Source organism: Tursiops truncatus, chromosome 6, assembly GCF_011762595.2.
Source record: "Tursiops truncatus isolate mTurTru1 chromosome 6, mTurTru1.mat.Y, whole genome shotgun sequence".
Taxonomy (NCBI): domain Eukaryota; kingdom Metazoa; phylum Chordata; class Mammalia; order Artiodactyla; family Delphinidae; genus Tursiops; species Tursiops truncatus.
In genome coordinates, this window is record NC_047039.1 from 93,885,603 (window position 1) to 93,910,706 (window position 25,104).

Sequence of the window (25,104 nt, forward strand, 5' to 3'; positions counted from 1 at the left end):
GAAAGTGTTCTCCGAGGTGGATACAGGGACCCGCTCCGCCGACGGAGGCCGGCCTAGGGCTGCAGTGCTGGCCGCCTGGGTAGCCTCCACCGGTCACTGAGAGGTGGGCGGAGGCCTGAGCCCGTAGGTGGGGGAAAACCCTGCCTGCGTCCTGGGGAGAAGTCTCCCAGGGGCGCGCTCACGACAGTGACGCCACCGGCGCGAGGGCGGCAGGGTGGGCGGAGAGGAGCGCCGCGCACCGCCCTTCGGAGGCGGGGGGGGTGGTGGAGGCCGCGGTTCCGGAGGGCCGGGGCGGGGCTGGGTGCGCCGGCGAGTCTGGGCACGAGCCGGCGGTTTCGATTAGTACGCGGAGTTGCGGCTGCAAAGGAGGGCACGGAGCTGCGCTGCCCGGAGCCCAGCGGCGAGGCGGCTAGGCGGCGGGGAGGCGGCGGCTAGGCGGCGGCGGCGGCGGCGGCGGCGCAGGCGTTTGGGATCCAGCCGGCGGCCGCGAGGGGGTGGAGAGGCGAGCCGGAGCGCGGGGCCACGGCCGCCCTGCCCACTGCGTCCGGCCACCGCAACGCCTGCATCCGCGAGCGCGCCCAGGCCAGCGCGCCAGCGAGTGCGCGCGGGCGGGGGCGCGCAGGCCCTGCCCGCCCCTTCCGCCCCCACCCCCCTCCGCCCCTTCCTCTCGCCACCTTTCTCTCCACTTCTGCGACCCCGCGCCGGGCGCCCACCCTGTCCTCTTCGGGAGCGCTGTCCGCTGCGGCGGCCGGAGCGGGCCAGGCCGGGGGATGGCGCTGCTGGACCTGGCGCTGGAGGGAATGGCCGTCTTCGGGTTCGTCCTCTTCTTGGTGCTGTGGCTGATGCATTTCATGGCCATCATCTACACGTGAGTGAGGGGCAGCTGGAGGATCCCGTGGCGGGGGTCGAGGCCTGGGGACAGGCGAGGGTGGGAGGAATTTCTCTTTGGAGGGGATTGGGATCGGATGGGGGTGGAGAAAGCTAATTCTCAGACTCTTCCTCCCATTCCCTCTCCCTGTGCATCAGCTGGGGCGGGGGGTTCATTGGAAGAGAAAAGTGGCGAGTGAGGGAATGGCTGGGCTTCAGGCAACTGCACAGCCAGGGGAAAGGAGACTATGCTCTTTTTACGTGTCAGGCGGAAGGTTGCTTGCTTGGTTTGATTGTGTTGGGGATTCGTGTGGTTTTTCATCTGGGCCAAGATGTATGGTGTATTGTGTTTTGTTTTGTTTTTTTTCCCTCGACCTGGGCCACGTTTCTATTATGGTGATGATCGTTTTCACCCTTCGGTGAGCTGCACACAGCCACCTGGAGACCTCCCTGTGGATTTTCTTCTTCCTGGAAGAGCTCTGTGTCCTTAGATAGGTGTGAAGCACCTGTCCACCTTGAAAAATGTCCACCAAATGTCAGAGCTGGCGTTGTAGCCTTGAGTCATGTCAGCTTGTACATTTCAGTGTGGTTTTCTTTCCTTTTTTTTTTTTTTCCCAATTCCTTATTTATTACCTTGTTTAGATGTGCCCCCCCCTTTTCATTAGATGCCTTTCACTGGGGACACAGTGACGAGCACGACAGAATTCCTGTCCTCAAAGATCTTACATTCCAGAAGGGAGAGACAGATAATAAAATTCCGAATAAGGTTATTTCAGATAGTGATAAAGACTATGAATAAAATAAACCCGGGTAATGGATGAATATGACATAGAGTGTGTAGCTACTTTTGATATTTCAATTGTTCAACTGTCTTTAAAATGAAGGAAGCCTTCATGAGGATATGAAAGAATTGGCATAGAGCGCATTACTCTTGGATTCACTGGATTTTTAGCCCCCCCAAAAGATGATGGTGCATAGTGATCTTTACCACCCATTAGAATAGGGTATATGTTAGTAGAAGAGAGGGGAGAACTTTAAGAAATTAATTACTTATAGTTTTTTTTCCTTTTCACTACAGAAAAAGTGTGCTTTTTCCTTTTGGAAATGCTGCATTTTATTAGTATAGTGTGGCATTTCCTGGTACTGGAGAAAGATGCTACATTGTACAAGGCATACTGATATTTCTTTGACGATTAAAGAAAAATGCTTCTTGGACACTGTTGATCTTAGGTTTTGGAGTTTGTGAGCTGTAGGCACTGAACATTCTGGAGTTCATTTTAAATATATGAGTTCTTAAAAAACAATTCTGTCACTTTTTCCAATTTAAAAATAAGACATGCTTACTATATAGAGCATTTAGACAGTATGGAGAGGAAGAAAGAAGAAAGTTCAACACACACACCAAAACTCCATTACCTGTCAACCTTTTGTGACTATCGTTCCAATTATATTTCTGTGGGGGGGAGGGAAAGGAAGGGAGGGAGGTAAGGAGGGAGAGAGAAAGGAACCATATTATGGTTGTTCTTTCACCAGCCTCAAAATTCATCTATTTAATAAATACTTTCTGGGAAGCTCTTTTGTATATACAAGGCACTGTTCTAGGTGCTGGAAATAAGATTGAAGAACAATACATCCAGGGCCCTGCTCACATGGAGCGTCCATGTAAAATATCTTGAGTAATTTTCTCATGTCAATAAACATATGAGGGACTTCCCTGGTGGCGCAGTAGTTAAGAGTCAGCCTGCCAATGCAGGGGACATGGATTCGAGCCCTGGTTGGGTAAGATCCCACATGCTGTAGAGCAACTAAGCCCATGTGCCACAACTACTGAGCTTGCGCTTTAGACCCCGTGAGCCACAACTACTGAGCCTGCGTGCCACAACTACTGAAGCTCACGCACCTATAGCCTGTTCTCCGCAACAAGCCACCTCAGTGAGAAGCCCGTGCACTGCAACAAAGACCAACGCAGCCAAAAAATAAATAAATAATTAAAAAAATAAAATAAAATAAATTTATGATCTCTCCATCATTTTTAATAGATGTATGACATTTTTGTTTATGAGGTACTAATATGTATTCATTGTTATTATTGATGGGCATTTAGTTTATTTTCAATTTGTCAAGATTACAAACAACATGGTGATGAATTCATATGCTTACATCTTTGAGAGATGATCTCCTTAGTTTACATTCTGAAAGAGGAATTATTGGGCCAGAAGTGGTGCACATTTTAAACTTTGTTACATATTGCCCTATAGGAAGGTTGTATCTATTCATAGTCCTTGTAACATTGTATGATGGTCCCCATTTCCCCTTACTAAGTATCAGGCTTTTTACTGTTTTCTGTTTTTTATTTTCATTTCTTTAATTACTAGTTCCATTGAATGTTTTTCATATATTTAATACTAGTTACATTTAGTTGTAAATTTCATACTCAGTCTTTTGCTTGTGCTGCAATGTATTGCTGTGTTAATCTTTTTAATAGGAAGATTGTTCTTCTGTGATATGTTGCAGTTTTTGCCCACCTTGTTTTTTTTTTTGTTTTGTCTTGTTTCTGTTTTGTTTTGTCTTTCAACTTTGTACATGTATTTAACATGGAGAAAAAGTGTGTACCTGTGTGTTTTAGGTAGTCAAGTCTTTTTTTTTTTTTTTCCTGACTGGTAAAATTTTTTATCTTCTCCATTTCCCCCAACTATTATATAGTAAGTATGTTTTTCGTTTAGTATTTTGAGTTTTCTTAGATTCTTTTTTTACACTTTACCCTTACAAAGTGTACCAGTATCCACTGTTTTAATGAATGAAGTATTATTACCTTTATTACCGTATTACTGGCGAGGCCAGCCCCTCCTTATTCTTATGCAAATTTTTAACTTTCTATACATTTTTATTTTAAACTGAACTTTAGAACCTTTTTTTTTTTTCAGACTCTAAGTAATCTTGTATTTAAATTGGAATTGTTAAATTCACAGCTTGATTTGAAGAAAGTTGACTTCTTTCAACATAGGACCATGATGGATCCCCTTCCCTCTATGATGTATACATAATGATAAAGCCACACTTCTTTCACACTGGTGATGTAGCTTAATACTTCAAATAACCATCTGGGGAAGTTTATACTCTTAGACTGTGACAACTCCAGAATAGTTTTAAGTTATTTTGTGCTTCATGATAAACTGCAGAATTTTCTTAAATACTTTTTTACTTAAAATACTTCTAGTTTTTGAGACTAGTACAAACTTTAGCTTAGTTAAGATACTGTAGTCTTTGTATTTCTTTTCCAATGCCCCATAGAGTTACCGTTTATATTGACAGTAACAAGATTCAGAAAAGTTATGTGAAAATAGAATAGAGAAAATGCAGTTAGTTTATAACAGATGAGTAGGAATCTTCTATCTGAAATGGATAACTGAACATAAAGTAAATAATCAACAGCTTAGTTTATGTATAAATTAAATCTTGCCTTTTTAAAAATTAAGTTCCTTTCATCTCATCCCACCATCAAAATTATTTACGTGTTTGATTTGATTCCTTTCTTACTGAAGTAAAGATACTTCCCAATTTAATGAGTTGTTTTCAAGCAGAGCCCTAAGGTTTTGTCCTCTCCTCTCTTCTGTATTTAGTAAAATTGCAAATTTGATAATCTCCACAGTTTGACAAGCAAGGTTAAAGAACATTGGCAATGATATTTTGGTTAAAATATTGTGCTAAGCATTCTGTATTTTATTGAAGAATATATTTTCTGAACAGGTGTTCTGTGTCCTCTCAAATCCTTTTTAAGTGAGGTAAAGTATAAATAAAATAATCATATATTGGTCCTCTCCTAAAACCTTGTGCCTGCAACTGGTGGAAATGGAGCCTATTTTCAAAACCTTATAAGGCTCCATATCTGGTCATCAGATTAAGGAGCATAATCTGTGAGCTACTAATGTTTAAAAATGTTTAAGTAATACAAACATTGTAGTGAAATTGCTGAGAAAAACGATAAAACATTCTTTTTTAAAACCAGTGGTTATTTTTTCAAAATTAAATACAGTGTGTAATGGTATCTAGATAATTTAGATTCAATGTTCTATTGTATTGTAACTTCTTAAAATGAGATAAAGAGCTAAGTATTGGACTGTATTTTAAAAATGGAGCTGAATGTGATTAATACAGTGAACAATTGTTCAATGAAACTTTTTGCTCCAATTTCATAAATATCTTACAATTCCTATATGCCTACAATTTAAAAAATTGAGATGATTTATAAACTAGAGAACCATTATTTTCAATATTTTCTGCTCACTGGTATCTCTACCTACTGCTTTGCTCCTTTCCAGATTTAGTATCGACTGATGCCTAATCATTTCATAACATATTTTAGATGGCAGACATTTGTGGGATTTTGCCTATAATGTCTCCCCCTCGCGCCGCCATGGCTTGTGGGATCTCAGTTCCCTGACCAGGGATTGAACCCCAGGCCCGTGGTAGTGAAAGCGACGACTCCTAACCACTGGACCACCAGGGAATTTCCCTATAATGTTAAAGATAACATTCAGATTAGAGCATTTGAAATTCAGGGCTCTTATTTTGAAGATTATTTTTCCTAAAACAAAACAAAACAAAACGTAACAACAACAAAAACACTAATGATTATATCCTCTGTAGGCGGAGTTGGTTAAGTGATCTTTATGGATTTTTTTCCTTTTTTGAGAGCTAGTGTGGTTTGATAGCTTGGGGGCTGCTGTTTTCTTCCCTGTTTAGCCGTTAGGAACCATACTGCTAGATAAGAGTATCTAAGCAAGACACCTTGCTTTTTTCTCCTCTCACTCCCCCATCCCTCTCCCTCCTTGGATTTATCATTTTCTCCCCTCTACACATGGTATCCTAATGTTTAGTGTTAGGCTTTATCTTTTCTATTAATTGACTGGAGGTGCCAGGGTATGGTGGAAATACTTCTTGTATCCATAAATATTAACTGCCTTCTACTAAAGCAGAGGTCTTTTTCCTGAAGACTTTTTCTCAAGTTAATTCTGCCTTTCCTAATTTTTCTAGTATAACAACTTTTATACCTGCTGCACAGCTTTTGAATGGAGTTTAAATACTCACTATCAGGATAACGTTGATAAACTTCCTGTTAGAAAGTAATTGTGTTTTTAATGTGAATTTTAGCATTTCAAATGTTATTTTTAGATAATATGATTTTTTTTTGGCCTTAAATTCATTAATACATTGATGTTCTGAGCCTTAGTAGAATGTAAATTGAGAACTTATTTTCTGGGTTTATTCCTGAGGATGTACTTGGACTTTGGACAGATGTTGGTCAGTCAGGGTCATTGCTATCAGAACCACTTTTGGGTGCACGAATAAGGCAATTGAGCCCCTTGAACCTGAGCCTGGGGTAGATACAGAATTGGACTATATTATGATAGCTTTAAAAAGCAAAAAGGAAATTGTAATTGAGTTTTAATATTTAGTGATGATTCTCTTGATTCATCATTCCTCCCTTTTCCTACCTACATTATTAGTTCAGTACACGTTATCTCTGCCCTAGATTATTGAACTCTCTCTACTCTCTGGTATCTTTACCTACAGCTTTGCTCCTTATCTACTTTATTTTTCTTATTGTAACCTAATCTTTCTGGTGCAGTAATCTTGGATCATGTGCTTAAAATCTTACCATGGTTCCCCATTGCCTTCAGGTTAAAATTCAAATTCCTTAACAAGACATGTATAGTTCTGTAGGAGCTGAGCCATCCCCTGTGCCTGTTTCTCCAGCAACACTGAATTACTGGCCTTCCTTGAATATGCAATGTCATTTTCTTTAGAATTCTCTTTCCTTCCTTTTCTTCCCCTTCTCTCCCTCTTTCCTTTTTGTTTTACTAACTCCTACTCATTCAAGTTATTGTCAACTTTAGCTCTTTATTGGAATTGGCACCCCCTCTATGTCCTTCCACAGTATCTTGAATTTACCCATCTAAACAAATAGGTGTTCCGTTGTCTCTTTCCCCACTTAGATTATAAGCTTTTGAGGGTAAGGAGGTGTCTTTTTTTTTTACATGTTTATTTATTTTTTATACAGCCTATTCTTATTAGTTATCTATTTTATACACATTAGTGTATATATGTCAATCCCAATCTCCCAATTCATCCCACCACCATCACCTGCTCTCACTCTCCCCCCTTGGTATCTATGTTTGTTCTCTACATCTGTGTCTCTATTTCTGCCTTGCAAACCGGTTCATCTGCACCATTTTTCTGCATTCCACATATATGCGTTAATATACGATATTTTTCTCTTTCTGACTTACTTCACTCTCTATGACAGTCTCTAGATCCATCCACGTCTCTACAAATGACCCAGTTTCATTCCTTTTTATAGCTGAGTAATATTCCATTGTATATATGTACCACATCTTCTTTATCCATTTGTCTGTTGATGGGCATTTAGGTTGCTTCCATGACCTGGCTATTGTAAATAGTGCTGCAGTGAACATTGGGGTGCATGTGTCTTTTTTTTTTTAAATTAATTTATTTATTTTTGGCTGAGTTGGGTCTTTGTTGCTGTGTGCAGGCTTTCTCTAGTTGTGGTGAGCGGGGGCTACTCTTTGTTGCAGTGCACGGGCTTCTCATTGCGGTGGCTTCTCTTTTTGCAGAGCATGGGCCCTAGGTGCGCAGGCTTCAGTAGTTGTGGCACGCGGGCTCTAGAGCACAGGCTCAGTAGTCGTGGTGCAAGGGCTTAGTTGCTCTGCAGCATGTGGGATCTTCCTGTCCAAGGCTTGAACCCATGTCGCCTGCATTGGCAGGCAGATTCTTAACCACTGTACCACCAGGGAAGTCGCAGAATGTGTCTTTTTGAATTATGGTTTTGTCTGGGTATATGCCCAGTAGTGGGATTGCTGGGTCATATGGTAATTCTATTTTTAGTTTTTTAAGGGGCCTCCATACTGTTCTCCATAGTGGCTGTATCAATTTACATTCCCAGCAACAGTGCAAGAGGGCTCCCTTTTCTCCACACCCTCTCCAGCATTTATTTGCAGATTTTCTGATGATGCCCATTCTAACCGGTGTGAGGTGATACCTCATTGTAGTTTTGATTTGCATTTCTCTAATAATTAGTGATGTTGAGCAGCTTTTCATGTGCTTCTTGGCCATCTGTATGTCTTCTTTGGAGAAATGTCTATTTAGGTCTTCTGCCCATTTTTTGATTGGGTTGTTTGTTTTTTTAATATTGAGCTGCATGAGCTGTTTATATATTTGGAGATTAATCCACTGTCCGTAGATTCTTTGGCAAATATTTTCTCCCACTCTGAGGGTTGTCTTTTCTTCTTGATTATAGTTTCCTTTGCTGTGCAAAAGCTTTTAAGTTTCATTAGGTCCCATTTGTTTATTTTTGTTTTTATTTCTATTACTCTACAAGGTGGGTCAAAAAAGATCTTGATGTGATTTATGTCAGACAGTATTCTTCCTATGTTTTCCTCTAAGAGTTTTATAGTGTCCAGTCTTACATTTAGGTCTTTAATCCATTTTGAGTTTATTTTTGTGTATGGTGTTAGGGAGTGTTCTAATTTCATTCTTTTACATGTAGTTGTCCAGTTTTCCCAGCACCACTTATTGAAGAGACTGTCTTTTCTCCATTGTATATCCTTGCCTTAAGGAGGTGTCTTACTATTGTATCTTCAGTGCTACTTGGCACTCAATTATTGCATGTCGAATGAATGATCTTTGAATTTTTTCCAGTAGTAATGGTGGGATTCTTGCTCACTCATTAACTTAGTGTCATTTGGCCATTGTGATTTGAGGTAGATGGACAGAATTTGGGATGTATTCAGTGGCCATGGTCTTTAATGAAATTAATTGGACCAAATGGAATCTTTATCTCACTATTTCTAACTAATCGTGGTTCAAATAGAAACAGGCCGTATCAATAACGTAATAACCCACAAATTATTTGTTAGATTTGAATTTTCCCCCCACGGTTTTCCAAAGGGAATACCTATGGTGCCATCATAATCTTTACACTTAGATCTGCCCTTTGGGAAATTGCAAAGCCATTAGTTGCTGTTAGCAAAATACCTTGATCTATTTATTTCCCATACACTAGGGCTGACTCTTGTCACCAAAGGGTGAGTGAGTGGAGTTTTTTGGGGAGGGAGGGGGAGCAAAATGAATAAAGATCTCCTCTTTGTTTTTTATGGTGATGGAATCTTTCGTGTTTTGTAGTGTACAAGTCTGTTGTCCATTGGAAATAGTTTGTGTTTTCCTCTAAAGCTAACTCACTATTGGTTGTTCCGTGTCCTCTGGGGAATCTTGTGTCTACAAAGTTAATGTTGCACCAGGTATGCTTTGTGTTGCTGATGAAGCCCATTTTGCTGCAGTACCATTTTTGACAAGATAAGTGCGATATGGAAGTAACATTAGTCATGACACATACTGATTATTAAACACAGTAACAGGCTTCCAGGGCACAATCATAGCTAACGACAACAACAGAAGGCTTTTATCATTGAGAATTGCTGGCATGGACTATATGAAGTAGGGGATCTGCTGATCAAGCAATCAACTTAATTTTACATGAAACATTAACAGCCTTGATGGCACGGAGCAGAGGAGAAAATTCCTAATGTCAGATAAGTTGGTTCAGCTGAATTGCACAGCACAGTCTGGGACTGTTGAGCAAGGTGAACTTTGCCCTCAAGGAATCCATCTTCTCCCTTAGAAGCTTCTAGGGAGATTCTTGTGCCTCACTTCTGGGAGGTGTAGCGCTGTCTTAAGATTGCTGCAAGGGGCTGACAGAAGGGGACGAGCACAGCCAGCCCTCTCCCAGAAGTTTCCCCTCATTCCAGGCCCCCCTGCCACCCAAAACTCAATTCGAATACAAAACTGTACAATCAGTCATTTTAAAATGGTGCAAACCATTAAATAAACTGTTGAGTAGGGGAGACTAAAGATTTGAAAGATAAAACAACTAAAATGACGGAAAGGACAGTAACAATTTTAGAGACTGAGATGTTAGGAAATAAAAATCAACGAGGAAAAACAAGGCCATCCTATCAGCTCACAAGTTGAAAACCCTTAGGCAGAGAGGCCATGAAAATTCATCAGGCCAAAGCAGCCATAACCCCAGCAGAATATTCCGGAATACTCCTTAGCATCCCTTGGAGTTCTTTGAAGTGTTCCCTGAATAGATGTCCTTCTAGCTCGCAACGGAAAGCAGGACCCTGAAGGCCTGTCTTTCTTGCTCGTGATTCATCTCTCGTGACCTTTTAGACTGAAGTGACTCTTACTCTGAGAAAGCGCCTCAGATGGTACCTACCCTTCTGTTCCCTGTCCTTGCAGCTGGCGGGTACAGCCCTGCGGCAACTTGCTGTGAGCATCTGCCCCTCCCTGTCTTTGACAGTGACATGCCTTAATTACATGAATTCGATTTTCTTTTTTTCTTTTGACTCCAGCTCTCAACTTCAAGTGTAATTTAGAAATAATTCCTTGGGAAAATGAGACATATTGAAAATTTACCCCGCTTTCTTGTCTTCCCCAGTTGCTCCCTTAGTTTCAGGATCATTTTATTCTTCAAAAATGAAGCCAATCAAAACCACTGGCTAGTATATAAGAGGTTCATTCCTCTTTTACCTAATGTGTTCCTGAAAATGTAATAAAATTAAATTTCTGAAAATCAAATGGACATACATGTTAGATGGGGAGATTCTGTTTCAAGAGAACTAAGGAAAGTATTAAAATCCCAGACTGTGGATCTGCTGGTCCTGGTGCCTGGACATGCTGCCACTGACTGAGAGCTTGCCGGGTATTAGGGGCTGCGGGGAGGGGCTTTCTCTCAGGCCTGGACCCCCGGGAGGAAGGCTGCATTGTAGTCTTTGCTTTGGGAACTGTGTTAGGTGTGGTGATTTAATGGTCAACAAAACAGAATACTGTCCACTTTGGAATGCCTGAAAATATCTTCATGAGAGACGGTGGTATTGATTGAATTACATAGTGACCAGTAGTTGCTTTGTACATTGTACGTGCAGCATTGTGGCAATTATCTTGCCTCCGCCTCTCAGCTCTGAGGGTGACAGTCTCTCCCTCCAGCAGAGCCAAGGGAAGGGGGGGATTCATGTGGCTACAGAATCCAACACTTTGAGCCAGGCTCTGAGGATGGAGGGATTTCGAGAAGCCAGGACTATGCAGCACCTCTGCCCAACTGAGAACCCATTTAATAGTCTTAAAGGAGAGCTCACCTAATAAAACAGTAACAGGTCATTTTTGGGCAACAATAATTTGTGACATTTAGTGCCTCTCACTCTCATACTTGCATTGTTTTTATACTTTTGGATGACGCCTATAGAACTTTAAATTGGTTCCTAAATTTTGAGTGTAATTTAAACCTTGAATACAATTTTAGCTTAAATACTGGATATAATTTAAACTTTACATTAAATGTTTTATCCCATATTTTGACTTATTCTGTTTTAACCATGATTTGAGACTTTTGATGATTCCCTTTTCCCCCTTTAATCTTTCTTAATACGTAAGAGTTGACTTTATGTTTAAAAAGAAAACCAAGCTTTGTGGCCACCTAGAGGGGTGGGATAGGGAGGGTGAGAGGGAGAGAGATGCAAGAGGGAGGGGATATGGGGATATATGTATATGTATAGCTGATTCACTTTGTTATACGGCAGAAACTAACGACATTGTAAAGCAATTATACTCCAATGAAGATGTTAAAAAAAAAAAGAAAACCCACATAATGGTCTAATCTTTTTTTTTTTTTTTGCGGTACGCGGGCCTCTCACTGTTGTGGCCTCTCCCATTGTGGAGTACAGGCTCTGGGCGCGCAGGCTCAGCGGCCATGGCTCACGGGCCCAGCCGCTCCATGGCATGTGGGATCCTCCCGGACCGGGGCACGAACCCGTGTCCCCTGCATCGGCAGGCGGACTCTCAACCACTGCACCACCAGGGAAGCCCCCTAATCTTTAAATATATATGAAATAATCTTTAAATCTATGAATTTCCAGTCCTTCCTTTTTGTTTATATGTTGCATCAATGTTTGGTATCTCTAAATCTCTTATCAGAACTATGGTAATTCAGAGAAGTTACATTTAGTGGAAAATGTCCTTAAAATTAGCAGTTTTTGAAAAAAATTACCAGTGATAGCTATCACCAAATGTTTACTTTGTGGCTTAATCTTATCTGTTTCTCACAACTATCAATACTTTATGAGGTAGGTACTGTTATTCACACTTTAAACAACAACAACAACAACAACAACAACTTGAGATAAGGAAGTACCTTGCCCAAGGATACACAGCTAGTTAGCTGTGAAGCTGGTACAGAAATCCAGACCGTTGCGCTCCAGCCCTGGCTCTTAAACCAGTATGCTATACACACTGCCAGTGATAACCTAAAAATAACCCCAGAAGTAGTCCATACGGATAGGGTAATCTGTATGGGAATTTCTCCAGTTGCTATGAATCTTACGTTTCTGATAACTGGCAACATTTAGCTCACTAGGGGGAGAGCCCCTACTTTCTCTCTTCTACAACCCTTCCCCATTCTCGTGCCACTTGTATGGCTCCTTACAGGCTCCTTGTTTTCCATCCATCCCATAACTGCTGACCTTTCTGAGAGTTTCCATCTCAGCCCTCTTCTGTTCTTACAGTAATCTAGCCTTCCTAGGTCCGTGGGTCTCAACTTTGCACTTTGGAGTCACTGGGAAGGTTTTTTTTTTTTTTAAAAAAAAAAAAGCATGCTGCTGCCTGGGTCTCAATTCAGGAGATTCAGATTTATTTGGTCTGGGCATCAGGAATTTTCAAAAAAAAAAACTCCCTAGGTGATTTTCATGTACAGTCAAGGCTGAGAACAGCTGCTCTAGGCAATTTATCCACAGGTGTGGCCTCTACCTGCTTACCTCCTTGGTTTCACTTAATTCTCCATTACAATTCATCACTTCGTTATCTTGCCCCTTGCCTTCCCTCATATCATCAGTCTGCCCTGTTATCCGGTATCCATCTCATAATTTACAGCTTCTCAACTTTCAGAATCTTGCAGAGGTAATCACGCAGCCACGTGGATTGGTACTACTACACATTCATGGTCTCAAATCTCAGCTAAGCCTACGCTGGTATCTGGCAATACTTTGTTTCTGTTTATAGCTCTGACACCCATGACTGGCAGCACCTCTTCTAAATCTTCACCATTTTACCTTCATTCTTGTCACATTTACCTTCACTCCTACTTCGCACTGTGGATCCTATCATGCCATTAATTATTTTTATTTTTTCTCTATTTACCTTTTGACTAGCTCTTTCCCCTGACCGTATATACTCAAGGATTAAAAACTAAAAATAATTAAAAATTAAACTGAAAAACGCTTCTCCATCTAGCTACTCTTTGGCTCTTTTTCACTGTCAGGTTGCAGGAGAAACTAGTGTTTATTCACTGTTATCGCAGCTCACCTCTCATTCATTTGCTTCTTAACCATTTTTATCTACCTGCCCCTTGCCCAGAGTACTCTGAGGTCACCAGTGTTCACACATTCTAGTGGACATTTCAGTTCTGTGGACTTTTCAATTCAGTGGACATTTCAGTTCTTATCTTGTGCTCTCGACAGCATTCAATGTTTTTCTTTCTTGAACCCTTTCAAAAAGAAAACAGCCCAGCCAAATAAACCCTTCTGTGACTTCACTTTCTTCCTGGCTCTCTTTCTCCTGTCCTGGTCACTCACTCTTGGTCTCCCTCATGCATTACTGGTTCTGTAATATTAGTATATTGATTTGTGGCCACCTGCTAATGGCATGCTCCACCTGGGAGAGCTTATGTACTTCCCAAACTGTGGGTGACTCCCATGTTTTCGTCTCTAGACTAACCATACTTTCCAGCTCTATTTAGCCAACATTTTTTACTCTTCATTTATTTAACATTTTTTAAACTTGTGAACATGCTATTGTGTTGGACCCTAGAGACTTGACAGCCTACTGTAGTGTGTCTTCAAGTGTGGTTCACCGCTAGCCTGCATCAGAATCATTTGAGATGTTTGTAAAAATGCAGATTCTGAGGCTGTGGAATGAATGGTCCAGTAAGTTGTGATTTCTGCCTGTGGGCATTTTGTATACTAAACGTTTAAAAAAAAACCAGGAGTCTCCTGGCCTGGAAATTGTCTCAGAATAGTAAGCTGAGGCAATTGGAGGACTCGCCTCATTCGTTTTTCATATCTTAGGAATCACTTCTCTACCTGATATTCAGTATCTTAAAAAAACATTTCCTATTTTTTGTCTGCTTTTTTTGTTAGTTTGTTTCAGGTGGGAGAGTAAATCCAGTTCCTGCTTCTTCATATTGTCCAAAAGTTGAAGTCCTGAGGTGTGAGAGAGGGGAAGTCAGGGGTTTTTATACTTCTGTAAAGTCAGAGACAAAGTCGCAGACCATTTGTGATAACCCGAAGCTGGAAACAACCCAGAAGTCCATCAACAGGAAGTAGATAAAGTGTGGTATATTAATACAAGGAATACTATGCAGTTGTGAGACTGAATGAACTATAACTAACGGTACCAACAAGGATGACGGTCACAAACATGGTGTAAAGTAAAAGAAGCCAGACACAAAAGAGTATGTCCTACGGGGTCCCATTTAGATACATTTTAAAACCAGCAGAATTAGTCTGTGGTGTTTGAAGTCAGGATGTGGTTACCTTGAGGAGAGGGTAGTTAGTAGAAAGGTACATTCATGAGCTTCTGGGGTTCTGGTAAGACTCTGTTTCTTGAGCTGGGTACTGGTTCCATGAGTATTTCACTTTGAGAAAATTCACTGAGCTGTGTACTTACACGTGACTTTACTATATGGGTTACGTATCAAGAAAAAGTACTCCCTGGCTCCCCTACAAAAAGGTCAAGGCTTCAAGCCAAATGCACGATGGGAAAGTAGAAGTGGATTCCCAGTGTAGCAGCTGAAACGGAGAAAGTGCTGTACCCAGGATCCTGCAAGAAAGCAAGTTACCTGATCAAGGTAGGGTTGGAAACGGGCACCCACGGGAAATCCTGTGCAAGGTGTCAGGGCAGTAAGCTCATGCTCATGCCACCTAGGTAATGCAGAAACCCTGACCTGAGATACTTAAATAAAAGCTGCTTTGAAACCAGGAAACCTTGCAAGACCCTGTCAGAGACACTCATGAAACAGGCCCACTGGGGGACTTCACCATTCAAGCCACTTTTGAGACTCCAGGCACATGGGCTGTTGTTCATAATTTGGAAACTACAAATTAGTTTACAACACACTGGCCATGGCCAAGGTACCCATCGGCATCATGTCTGTGTGGCAGGCAGAGTTCAGGTAGGTATTCTTGCTCTAGAGCATGGCTCTGTTGACCTCTCTAGGAGTTTTAAAAGAAGAGCTTCTGTATGTGGGCGCCTCCCCCGTTAAACCACAGCTCCTTGACGGTATGGAGTCCGTCTGTTTATCATGGCATCACCAGTGCATAGGATGATGCCTAGTGTACATTTGGGCTCAGAATAGATTTGTTCAGGAAGGGAACGGTGAAGTAGTTACGGAGCACCACTGTGTGCACAGCAGAGTGCTATGTGATTGTGTGTGTGTGCGTGCGCGTGTTGACTTAATGGATATTCTTTTTTTTTTTTTTTTTTTTTTTTGCGGTACGCGGGCCTCTCACTGCTGTGGCCTCTCCCGTTGCGGAGCACAGGCTCAGCGGCCATGGCTCACCAGCCCAGCCGCTCCGCGGCATGTGGGATCTTCCCGGACTGGGGCACGAACCCGCGTCCCCTGCATCGGCAGATGGACTCTCAACCACTGCGCCACCAGGGAAGCCCCGGATATTCTTTTTTTTTTTTGATAAGCATTTCAAGTAATTTGTAGCAAGGGGCTATGTCCGTTGTATTACATAAGTCAAAACAATACTCTCCAAAGTAGGATACTTGGATGCTAGGGGGCAAACTACAAGATGACCCCTTAGGGTGTGGAGGGAAAATTGTGTGTGTGTTTGTATGTTAGAGAGGTGGTGGGGGGAAGGGAGGGATAGGACTAGATACATAGATAGACAGATACTGGGAGGAGGCACAAATGAGAATTTTTTTAAAGGTCCTGTGATATAGTTGCGCTTATAATGATTTTGAGTAGAAATTTCAGATATAGTACTTATCATCAATTCGCTTCACTGTAAACCTGGAGAGGGCTTCATTGTTGTTTGGCAGGTCAGCCTATCTTTGATAAAATGCTGCATTCTTGATATGAAAGGATAGGAGGTATATCTATATTAGCATTTGAAGTAAAATGTCTTAATGAAGACAAAGGGAAGAAGGGAAAAACAGGATCAACGCTACACTGTTTAGCACAGTTTAACATTGTTTTTCATCTAAAGCCTCGCCAAATGCAGTGTGTTAGTGGGCTAGGTTTTTCCATAATTGGTCATCACCTCACATGCATGTTTTGTTACAGTTTAATAGCACTTAATGAGCATACCGTGGGACCAGTAGATAAAAATTACTGTGATTTTGACTTCTTATTCTAGCCTCCATGTCTCAAACCCTTTCATGATTTCAATGTCGTTGCCTCTCATTCTCTCTGTGCTGCATTCTGGATAATTTCTTCAGATCTAGATTCCAGTTCTCCAGTTGTCTTTTGAACTGTGTGTATGCAACTTCACTATGACCTGTCTATTGAGTTTCTGATGTCAGTGATTGCCATTTTCATTTCTAGACGTTGTGTAGTTCTTTTCATATATTCGTGGTCACATATGACGGTCTCTCTTGTTCCATCTCTTAGGTTTTTTTCAAGCAACACCTATAGTTTGCCTTCTGGGTTCCAAACCCGCGTGGTTAGGTGTTCTCCAGGGAGCCTTTTTGCTTTTGTTCCATTTTGCTTCGGACTAAATCCAAGATAGGCAGCATCCCCATCTTCCCTCTGTGGTCCAGAAGTTTTCTACTTTGCCTGTAAGAGATTCCATATTTATTCAAGGTTCTTCAGACAGATTTACTATCATTCCTGTCTCAGGCTTGTCACCATTTCTAGGTCACTAGGGACCAACAGATGGTCCCAGTGCAAGTATTGTCTCCAGCACCACTCACTCAGGGGTTTCTCCTCATTTCTGACTCGGGACGCTTTCCTTTTATTTCTAACAGTTTAGTCATATATTTAAAAACATACTTTTAGTGTGCTTGTATTAAGAAGGAGGAGAGAAAATTATGAATATTATGTAAGAATTTCGTGTGTGTATGTTTTGGCTTGAATATGCATTTTTTTAAATCTCTGGAAAGATAAGTAAGAAACTAATAATGCTGGGCAGGTGGTGATGGCAACAAGACAGATGTGGGACAGGAGTGACAGGGGGACTTTTTTATATGAACCTCTTAATATTTTTAGTGACTTGAACCATGTGGATACATAACTGTTTCAACCAATTAAATATATAACATAAACTTTTCCTTCTGGCAATCTAGATGTTCTGTACTGGGTGGATTTCTCCAGACATCTAGTCTACTATTTTGTTAGAAATGGAATAGTTGTCATATTTGCGGTTATATAAATTTTAGATCATGGTTTTACCTCTTTCCAGCCCTCTAGATGAACTCTGTAGATCAATATTTTCCAAACTATCTGTGGCAAAGGATCAGTTCTTTAAAAGTTTTCCAATCTGTCATGGATTGATACTTTAGTAAACTACAGTGAAAATAAATGACTGACCATATGCTTGGATGGCATGGCAATGTCAAACTGCTGTAAAAGTTTCTAAGTGCTTGCTCTCCATTTCTTTCATCATTGGCCAGTAAAAAGCAACTTGTGGACCACTGCCACACTGAACAGCACTGCTGTAGATGGTACTCATTATTTTCTGGCGTTTGATGTTATGGATGAAAAATTGAGACCACACTGTTCTTTAAATTTTTGGTTGGTTTAAATTTTTTTCCATTGTAGGTAGTAGCCTGCTTTTCTTTCCGTAAAGATGCATTCTGGCAGCTGTCCCCAACCTTTCTGGCATCAGGGACGGGTGGAAGACAATTATTCCATGGATCGTGGGTAGGGGAGGGGATGGTTCAGGCGGTAATGCCAGCGATGGGAAGCCGCAGATGAAGCTTTACTTGCCCATTGCTCACCTCCTGCTGTGCCGCCTGGTTCCTAACGGGCCTCGGACGGGGTGGTGGGGGGTGGTGGTGGGGGGGTTGGAGACCCCTGCTTATGGCCTTATCTGAAACTTGAGATGTTTGCTGCAGCACACCCCTGCCTTAATTAGGGGAGTGAGCCTGTGGCTAACTTCTGTGGATGATGGTACTGGTGTACTTCCAGAAATCATTCATAGATGAATAGTATATTTCACTATGCGTTGATACTGGCGTTTTCTTGATCTTCTGGAAGGGTTGGTTTTCATGCTATTAAGTCCGGGCCGCCATCTGGCTGCCAGCAACTATAAGATGCCATTGATTTCAGAGATGTTAAAATGTGGAAGAATTGTGTCTTAAAATATCCTGCAGTTGGCCCCGTGATTGTCCCAGCCTCTAATTACTGTTGAGTGCTTGGAGACTTGCTAATGAGAAGGAGGGAAGACGCCTCTAGTGACTTGCTTTAGAAACTTCAGCACTCTGCTGAAGGGCATCTCCTCTCTTTATCGTGACAACCTGACATGAACTGGAGCACGTTCTCTCTTCTCTAATTGGCATGGCTTCCCCCATTAGGAGCTCATTCCCCATGGGATGGAGCAGCGCTGAGAACCTTGGCCAACTTCTCTGTGATTTGGTGGCACTGGTATATCTTCTAGTGTCCGTAATAGGCATTTCTGTCATCACTGAGATTTTTTTTCTTACCTTCAATTTCCCTCTATTCCATCCCTGCCATTCAGAGATGGTGAGCATTGGGAGTCCTGATAGATATCCCATTTTCTTGCTTGCCAGGCAGGCTGGCTTGGTAGTTCTTTCAATCAGTGGTTGTGTGGACTGTTTGTTACAGAAATTTCTCAAATTTTTCTGGTTCCTTTTCCATATTTTTCTGGTGCAAATAGGGTTGTTGTTTTTTTCCCTGCTATGTTTATAGTTCTTTGGCCACCTTGATGACGATTTGGGAGGAAGGGCAGTTAATGTGTGGGCTAACATTGTCATTTGTTTCTTCAGCCGGTATTTATTGAATGCCTGCTCCAGGCCTAGCACTGTTCTGGGCTCTCAGAGTACGGCAGTAAACAGCAGTCTTAAGCTTCAGCCTTCGCTGGAACATTCATTCACTCTGTTTAGTTCTGGTTTTCCTCAACTGGAAGCTTACCTGGTTCTACTTTCTTTCATTTTCAGATATCCCTTTCAAAAGATGCCAATTAAAAAGAAATTCAGTAATTTATTGGTAGCTTGATACATACTTTATATAGACTTGGCCCTAATATAGTCTCCAGAAATGTACGTTAATATATGTATCATTTGCTTTTTAGCCGATTACACCTAAACAAGAAGGCAACAGACAAACAACCATATAGCAAGCTCCCAGGGGTGTCTCTTCTGAAACCACTGAAAGGAATAGATCCTAACCTAATCAACAACTTGGAAACATTCTTTGAATTGGATTATCCCAAGGTGAGTACAGTGTTGTACTCATAGGAATGGGCTAGACCATACTTTTTTTTTCTTATAATAAACACTTAGAGAGAAATTTTGACACTGTATCAGGTGAAGGTATTAAAAATGCATGATGGTGTTGGCTTCATCATATTTATGCTCTAGTAGTAGTAGTAGTAGTAGTAGTAGTTGTGGTTGTCATCACAGGACAGAAATGGGGGGTTGAGGAAGGGGTATAAATTCCTTTTCTAACTACCTGTATGTCAACCTGAATTAGAAATCCCTGAATGAAGCTCCTGGAATGCAGACAGTGTTAAGTGCCCGGTAGTTTGAGTGTGAAGATCTTGTTCCATGAGAGTCACAGTGAAAGTGAGAAAGCAATATTCAGTGGTCAGAAATGGGATGCAGGACAGCTAGAACTAATGATAAATCCCCTTGAGAATCTGACTTTTGGGGTTAGAATTAGTGGTAAGGTGGAGCTTCATCAATACCGGATTTTTCACAGGGAGATCAGCTTGGTGCTTTGTGACCACCTAGAGGGGTGGGATAGGGAGGGTGGGAGGGAGGGAGATGCAAGAGGGAAGAGATATGGGGACATATGTAGATGTATAACTGATTCACATTGTTATACAGCAGAAACACACCATTGTAAAGCAATTAAACTCCAATAAAGATGTTTAAAAAAAACACCTAATTTTTGATTTCTTGATTTTTCTGGGGTTTAATACCTAATTGTATTGCTTATATCTTTTATCTATATAATCTATTTATCTATAAACTCAATGTACTTCCTTCCTTGGAGACTTCAGTTTTCTTGAGATGGGAGTATTCTTTTTATTTCTTCCCTTTAGTTTCTTAGGAAAACTTAGTATTCCTTAATTTTTGTATTTAGTTTTATGGCAACTTTTTCAATTGCCTATTTGAGATGCTGCTTTTGAAAGCATGTTCTAGCAGTGGTAGATTACTTGTGAAAATATGTCTAAATTTCTACCTGCTTGATTTTCAGTCCAGTTTAATTTTCCCTCTGTGGTCTCTACTCACTTTCCTCAGTTTTTACCATCATTGCCTCGGTTTTTCCATAGTTTTTGCCAGTCGGAGACTCTTCCCTTCCTATTTCTTTAGAACAATGTCGCCCAAGTAGTGAGAAAGAAGATGACATCTACACACCACACTCTCATGGTGACTGATTTTCACACTGTTATTTCATTTCTTTTAAGAAGAAGACACAGACATGGTAGCCTTAATTCATCTCTTATTCAGTGTGTAGACATGAGTATCATTCAGTTATTTTTTAGTGTTGCTATATTATTGCTTTTGGAGTTTTGGAAGTCTAGGCATTTGAAGCTAATTTGTAGCAGAAAATTATGTATTTCTTCTACTTTGTGTGTGTATATATATTTAATAATTTTAGAGATCTGAATCATATGCATGCATTATCTTCAGTAAATTAAATATATAATTAGAAAAAATAAGATTGGTACTTGATTTTTTTTTTCAAACTAAAAATGCAAAAAAGTGGCCTTTGATAATTCAGGAAGGATGAGAAACAAAATTAATTGTAAAATAAGCTTTGCAATAAGAAAAATGGAAGTTTTTCAAGCCTCACCTTATATACGTGAATGTAAAGGAGAATTTATTTTTGTGAATGAAAGAATATTTTCATTGATTATGAATAAATTTCAGAGCATAGTGTGGAACCATATGCATTTATCCTTGTGAAACTTAATCTCACAAATTTCAGTGTTTTAACCATCATCCAACCCTTTCCCCTTTCCCTATTCAACCACTCTTAAAACTTAGTTATGGAATTTTTATGTTGCTGCTCTTGTGAGATAATAGTCATGGAATTTAAAATGGTTTTGGAAGTTAGTGTGGGTTTAAAGAGTTTCTTAAAATAACCCCAGGAACATATGTATCCATTAACTATGAACATTTGGGATGAATCAATAATTGATTTCTTCTTCTGAATGAAGTTTTTTTTTATACAGTTTGGAATTATCTCCAGAGCTCTAGTTTTCCACTTAGTTCTCTTTCCACTTAAGTTCTTTTTCCGCTTAAGTTATGTCATTAAGACATTTATTTGGTTGAGGAGGAAGCTGTTTTGACACATTACAAAAATGAATAACATTATATGCAAGGGATTGTTTTCATTCTTTTTTAGTTCATAATTTTATTTTCTAATTACAAAAGAATTGTTAGCTGTGTAAAAAGAACATTTAGAAAGCAGAGCAAAAGTGCAGAGTACCTGCAATCTAAAAGGAAATGTTGATCTCACTGCACTATATTTGCTTTTTAAAAGACCAAAAGCAATGGCAATTCTATAGGAGACTGAAGTTAAACCACTGAAATTGCACAAATCTGAGTGTGAACACGAGTTGTTTGTGTCATCAAGGAGGCATATAGTCATGAAATGAACATTTGTGTAACTGCCAGGCCCAGCACATTTTAATATTCTCCATTTGTCAAATGTGAACATTGTTTTATAAAGGTATGGAAACGTTTTTGTTCTGGATGTAACTCCTTCCTCTGTTATTTGATTTGGAACCTTATAGGCCATTTGGAAATATGTATATAACATACTGAAATACTAAAATTTCATTTAATTTTAGACATGTGCAAGAAGATTTATTACGGACACTTGGTCTGAATTTCTAGGTTTAAATTTTGGTGAGACTGTTATTATACTAAGTGCCCTGAAAGACATCTATGCTTTAAATATCTTGTAAATCCACCTTATATTGATATTTATTCCTTGGGGAAAAAAAATTCTTGGAAAAAATATAAGAATAAAAAAAATGAATACAATTCATTTTTCACAAAATCGAGTACTCATTTGGCATCAGCATAGGAGAAGGCATTTAGGCAGAAATTCAGCCATAGTAGGAGGATTCAGTAATCTGCATCTAAAGTGTCTTGATGGCTTTACTTTAGTAAATTCTGGCCATATGAAGAATTTTTAAATGAATGATCAGAGTTACTAACAGAGTGAGGTTATGGTAATTGTGATTTTCTTTTCTTTTTTGCAAATATAGAATGGGTTTAAAATGTTTGAAGTCCAGTGCCATACTTGGATTCTTTATTGTCACTGATGACAGTAAAGAATTTAAAAAGATTGAAAATAGGTTCAGTTATTGAAAGATTGGCACGATACATGTAATAAAACTACTACGTCTGAAAGATTAGTGTTTTACCAAATAAATTTGAAAAATCATGTAAACTACCTAGTTCTTGAAAGTAAGTTTTTGATATAACTTATCAAAACTTTGAATTCAGAGCAGTTTTCTTACAAAGCATCTTCCTTTCACTCAAAGGAAGCATCTATCTTTCACTCAAAATTTACCCTAGGGCTTCCCTGGTGGCGCAGTGGTTGAGAGTCCACCTGCGGATGCAGGGGATGCGGGTTCGTGACCCGGTCCGGGAAGATCCCACACACCGCGGAGCGGCCGGGCCCGTGAGCCATGGCTGCTGAGCCTGCGCGTCCGGAGCCTGTGTTCCGCAACGGGAGAGGCCACAACAGTGAGAGGCCCGCGTACCGCAAAAAAAAAACCAAAACTTTTAATCAACTTAATATCTTATGTTTTACCAATTGCAGTGTAGTCGGAGTGATTTAACTATTTAAGTACAGAAATTCCTAGCAAATTAAATGTTGATCAAACATAGAGATTCTAGCTGAAAAATGAAGATTCTTGGTTAAAATCTAATACTTTAGAAAACACTTGGAATACTACCTCCAATTTGGTATAATTTTTAATATCAGGCACATCTAAGGTAAAGTTATATCTTTAATAAGAGTCTGAACATTTTTTAGATAAAGTGAATTGAATTTCATCTGCACTCTGGCTTATCAGGAGGTATTTGTTTTTCATTTGAAATTAAGTTTAAGAGGTGTAATCAATAAAAACAAAAACTTTAAATCTTGCATTTGGATAAAGGTAAACTATGCCTCCCTTACTTATACTAACACCATATACTTCTGAAAAAGTTTTTGCTACAACCTAGTATAGCCTTTTTCTTCCCATTGAGTAGATGTCTAGTACTACATATTACAGAGTTTTCTCTTGCTGAGGAAAAAGCCAAGAGTAGGTTTTTAATAATATTTTATGGAATTGTATTACTTATAAACATATTCTTTCACTATATTTACTTATACCTGTAAAACAGTATAAATCATAAAAGCATAAAACTACGCTATGTTTGGAAAAACAATGAACTCTTTAGAGCAAGCCTGACTGAGCAACTCACTGTAGTAGGAAAGCTCATTGTTACTTACACCCTTTGGAAAGTCACTTAACCTTTCTAATCTTCATGGTTAAGGTCTGCCTCTTGTTGGCTCAAGCAAACATTTTGGTAGGGAGGATGGCTGACTTTTTATGGGACTTAAGAGTCAACCCTTGAAGAAGTTTCAGGGTGTGGCAGGAATGGTGCCCATCCCATTCTCAGATTTTTATCTGATCTCTGGAGACCACTGGCTGTAAAGTTGCGTAATCATTTCAGTACCTCTAAGGTGGCAATTTTGGTCAGTCATCATGAGAGGTAGATATTGGATAGAATATGTAATAACTATAGGTAGAAAGTATGAGGAAAGTATACATTGCTTTTCCCCTTTACTTTTTTTTTTTTTTAAATTGGGGTATAGTTGCTTTACAACAAAGTGAATCAGCTATATGTATACATATATCCCCTCTCTCTTGGACCTCCCTCCTACCACCACCACCACACCCGCCGCAATCCCACCCATCCCACTCACAGAGCACCAAGCTGAGCTCCCTGCGCTATACAGCAGCTTCCCACAAGCTATCTGTTTTACACATGGTAGTGTATATATATCAATCCCAATCTCCCAATTCATCCTCCCCCAACCTTGTGTCCACACGTCCCTTCTCTACGTCTGCATCTCTGTTCCTGCCCTGCAAATAGATTCATCTGTACCATTTTTCCAGAGTCCACATATATGCGTTAATAAACGATATTTGTTTTTCTCTTTCTGACTTACTTCATTCTGTATGACCGACTCTCAGGTCCATCCAGGTCTCTACTTAATTATTGAGAAAACTTTTTTTTCACTTGAAAAAAAAAATCTTACCTTGTTAGCTAAACTTTCTTTATCTACCTTAGTCCTGGTCCTTATGTGCTTGACCACTAAATTCTATGCTGCCACTTTTTGCTGACATAATATATCAATATATTAGGTGAACAGTAATTATTGTGCTCAAGGCACTGTACACATTTTATTTCCACTTTTTACTTGTGTATGCTTATCAATGGAAGTAAATCAAACAGGCCTTCCCATTACCTTAGCTTTAGTCCCTGTATGTTAGACACCTAAAAAATTGTGTCCTCAACTTTTTGTATTTTTTAGAACACATAGCTTTGTTATTTTCTCATGGACATGATTAACCTTCCTCCTTTGCTTAAAAATGTTCAATCTGTCTTAGAGAGAAGGTTTGGTAGGAAATCTGCTATTGAGTCAGCATGAATTTATCACCACTATTGAAAAAAATTACTGCTTAGAATACATAGCCCACAGAATAATAGAGTAGCATCTTTATGTGTGAAAGCAAACACTTTTAAAAAATTTAGTAGTTTACTACATGGTATCTTAGAGCTCAAGATTTTATAAACTTGGTTACATGTCAGAATCCCCTCGGATGCTCTGATTCAGAAGTTTAAGAGTGGGGCCCAGTATCCTCTTTTTAAAAAAACTGTCCGAGGGTAATTTTGACACAG

At 40.1% G+C, this 25,104-nt stretch overlaps 1 protein-coding gene across 2 annotated transcripts in view; it reads left to right on the plus strand.

Moving 5' to 3' along the window:
* Nucleotides 1-324: 324 nt before the first annotated feature.
* UGCG (UDP-glucose ceramide glucosyltransferase) overlaps nt 325-25,104 on the plus strand; it is a 36,533-nt gene continuing 11,753 nt past the window's right edge. The window contains exons 1-2 of one of the 2 annotated variants that reach the window (XM_073806405.1): nt 325-868; nt 19,254-19,395. In XM_073806405.1, coding sequence (XP_073662506.1) covers nt 771-868; nt 19,254-19,395 — 240 coding nt within the window. In that variant the 5' untranslated portion in view covers nt 325-770. The remainder of the gene's footprint in view (nt 869-19,253; nt 19,396-25,104) is intronic. The other variant, XM_004324628.4, reaches the window with a different exon arrangement.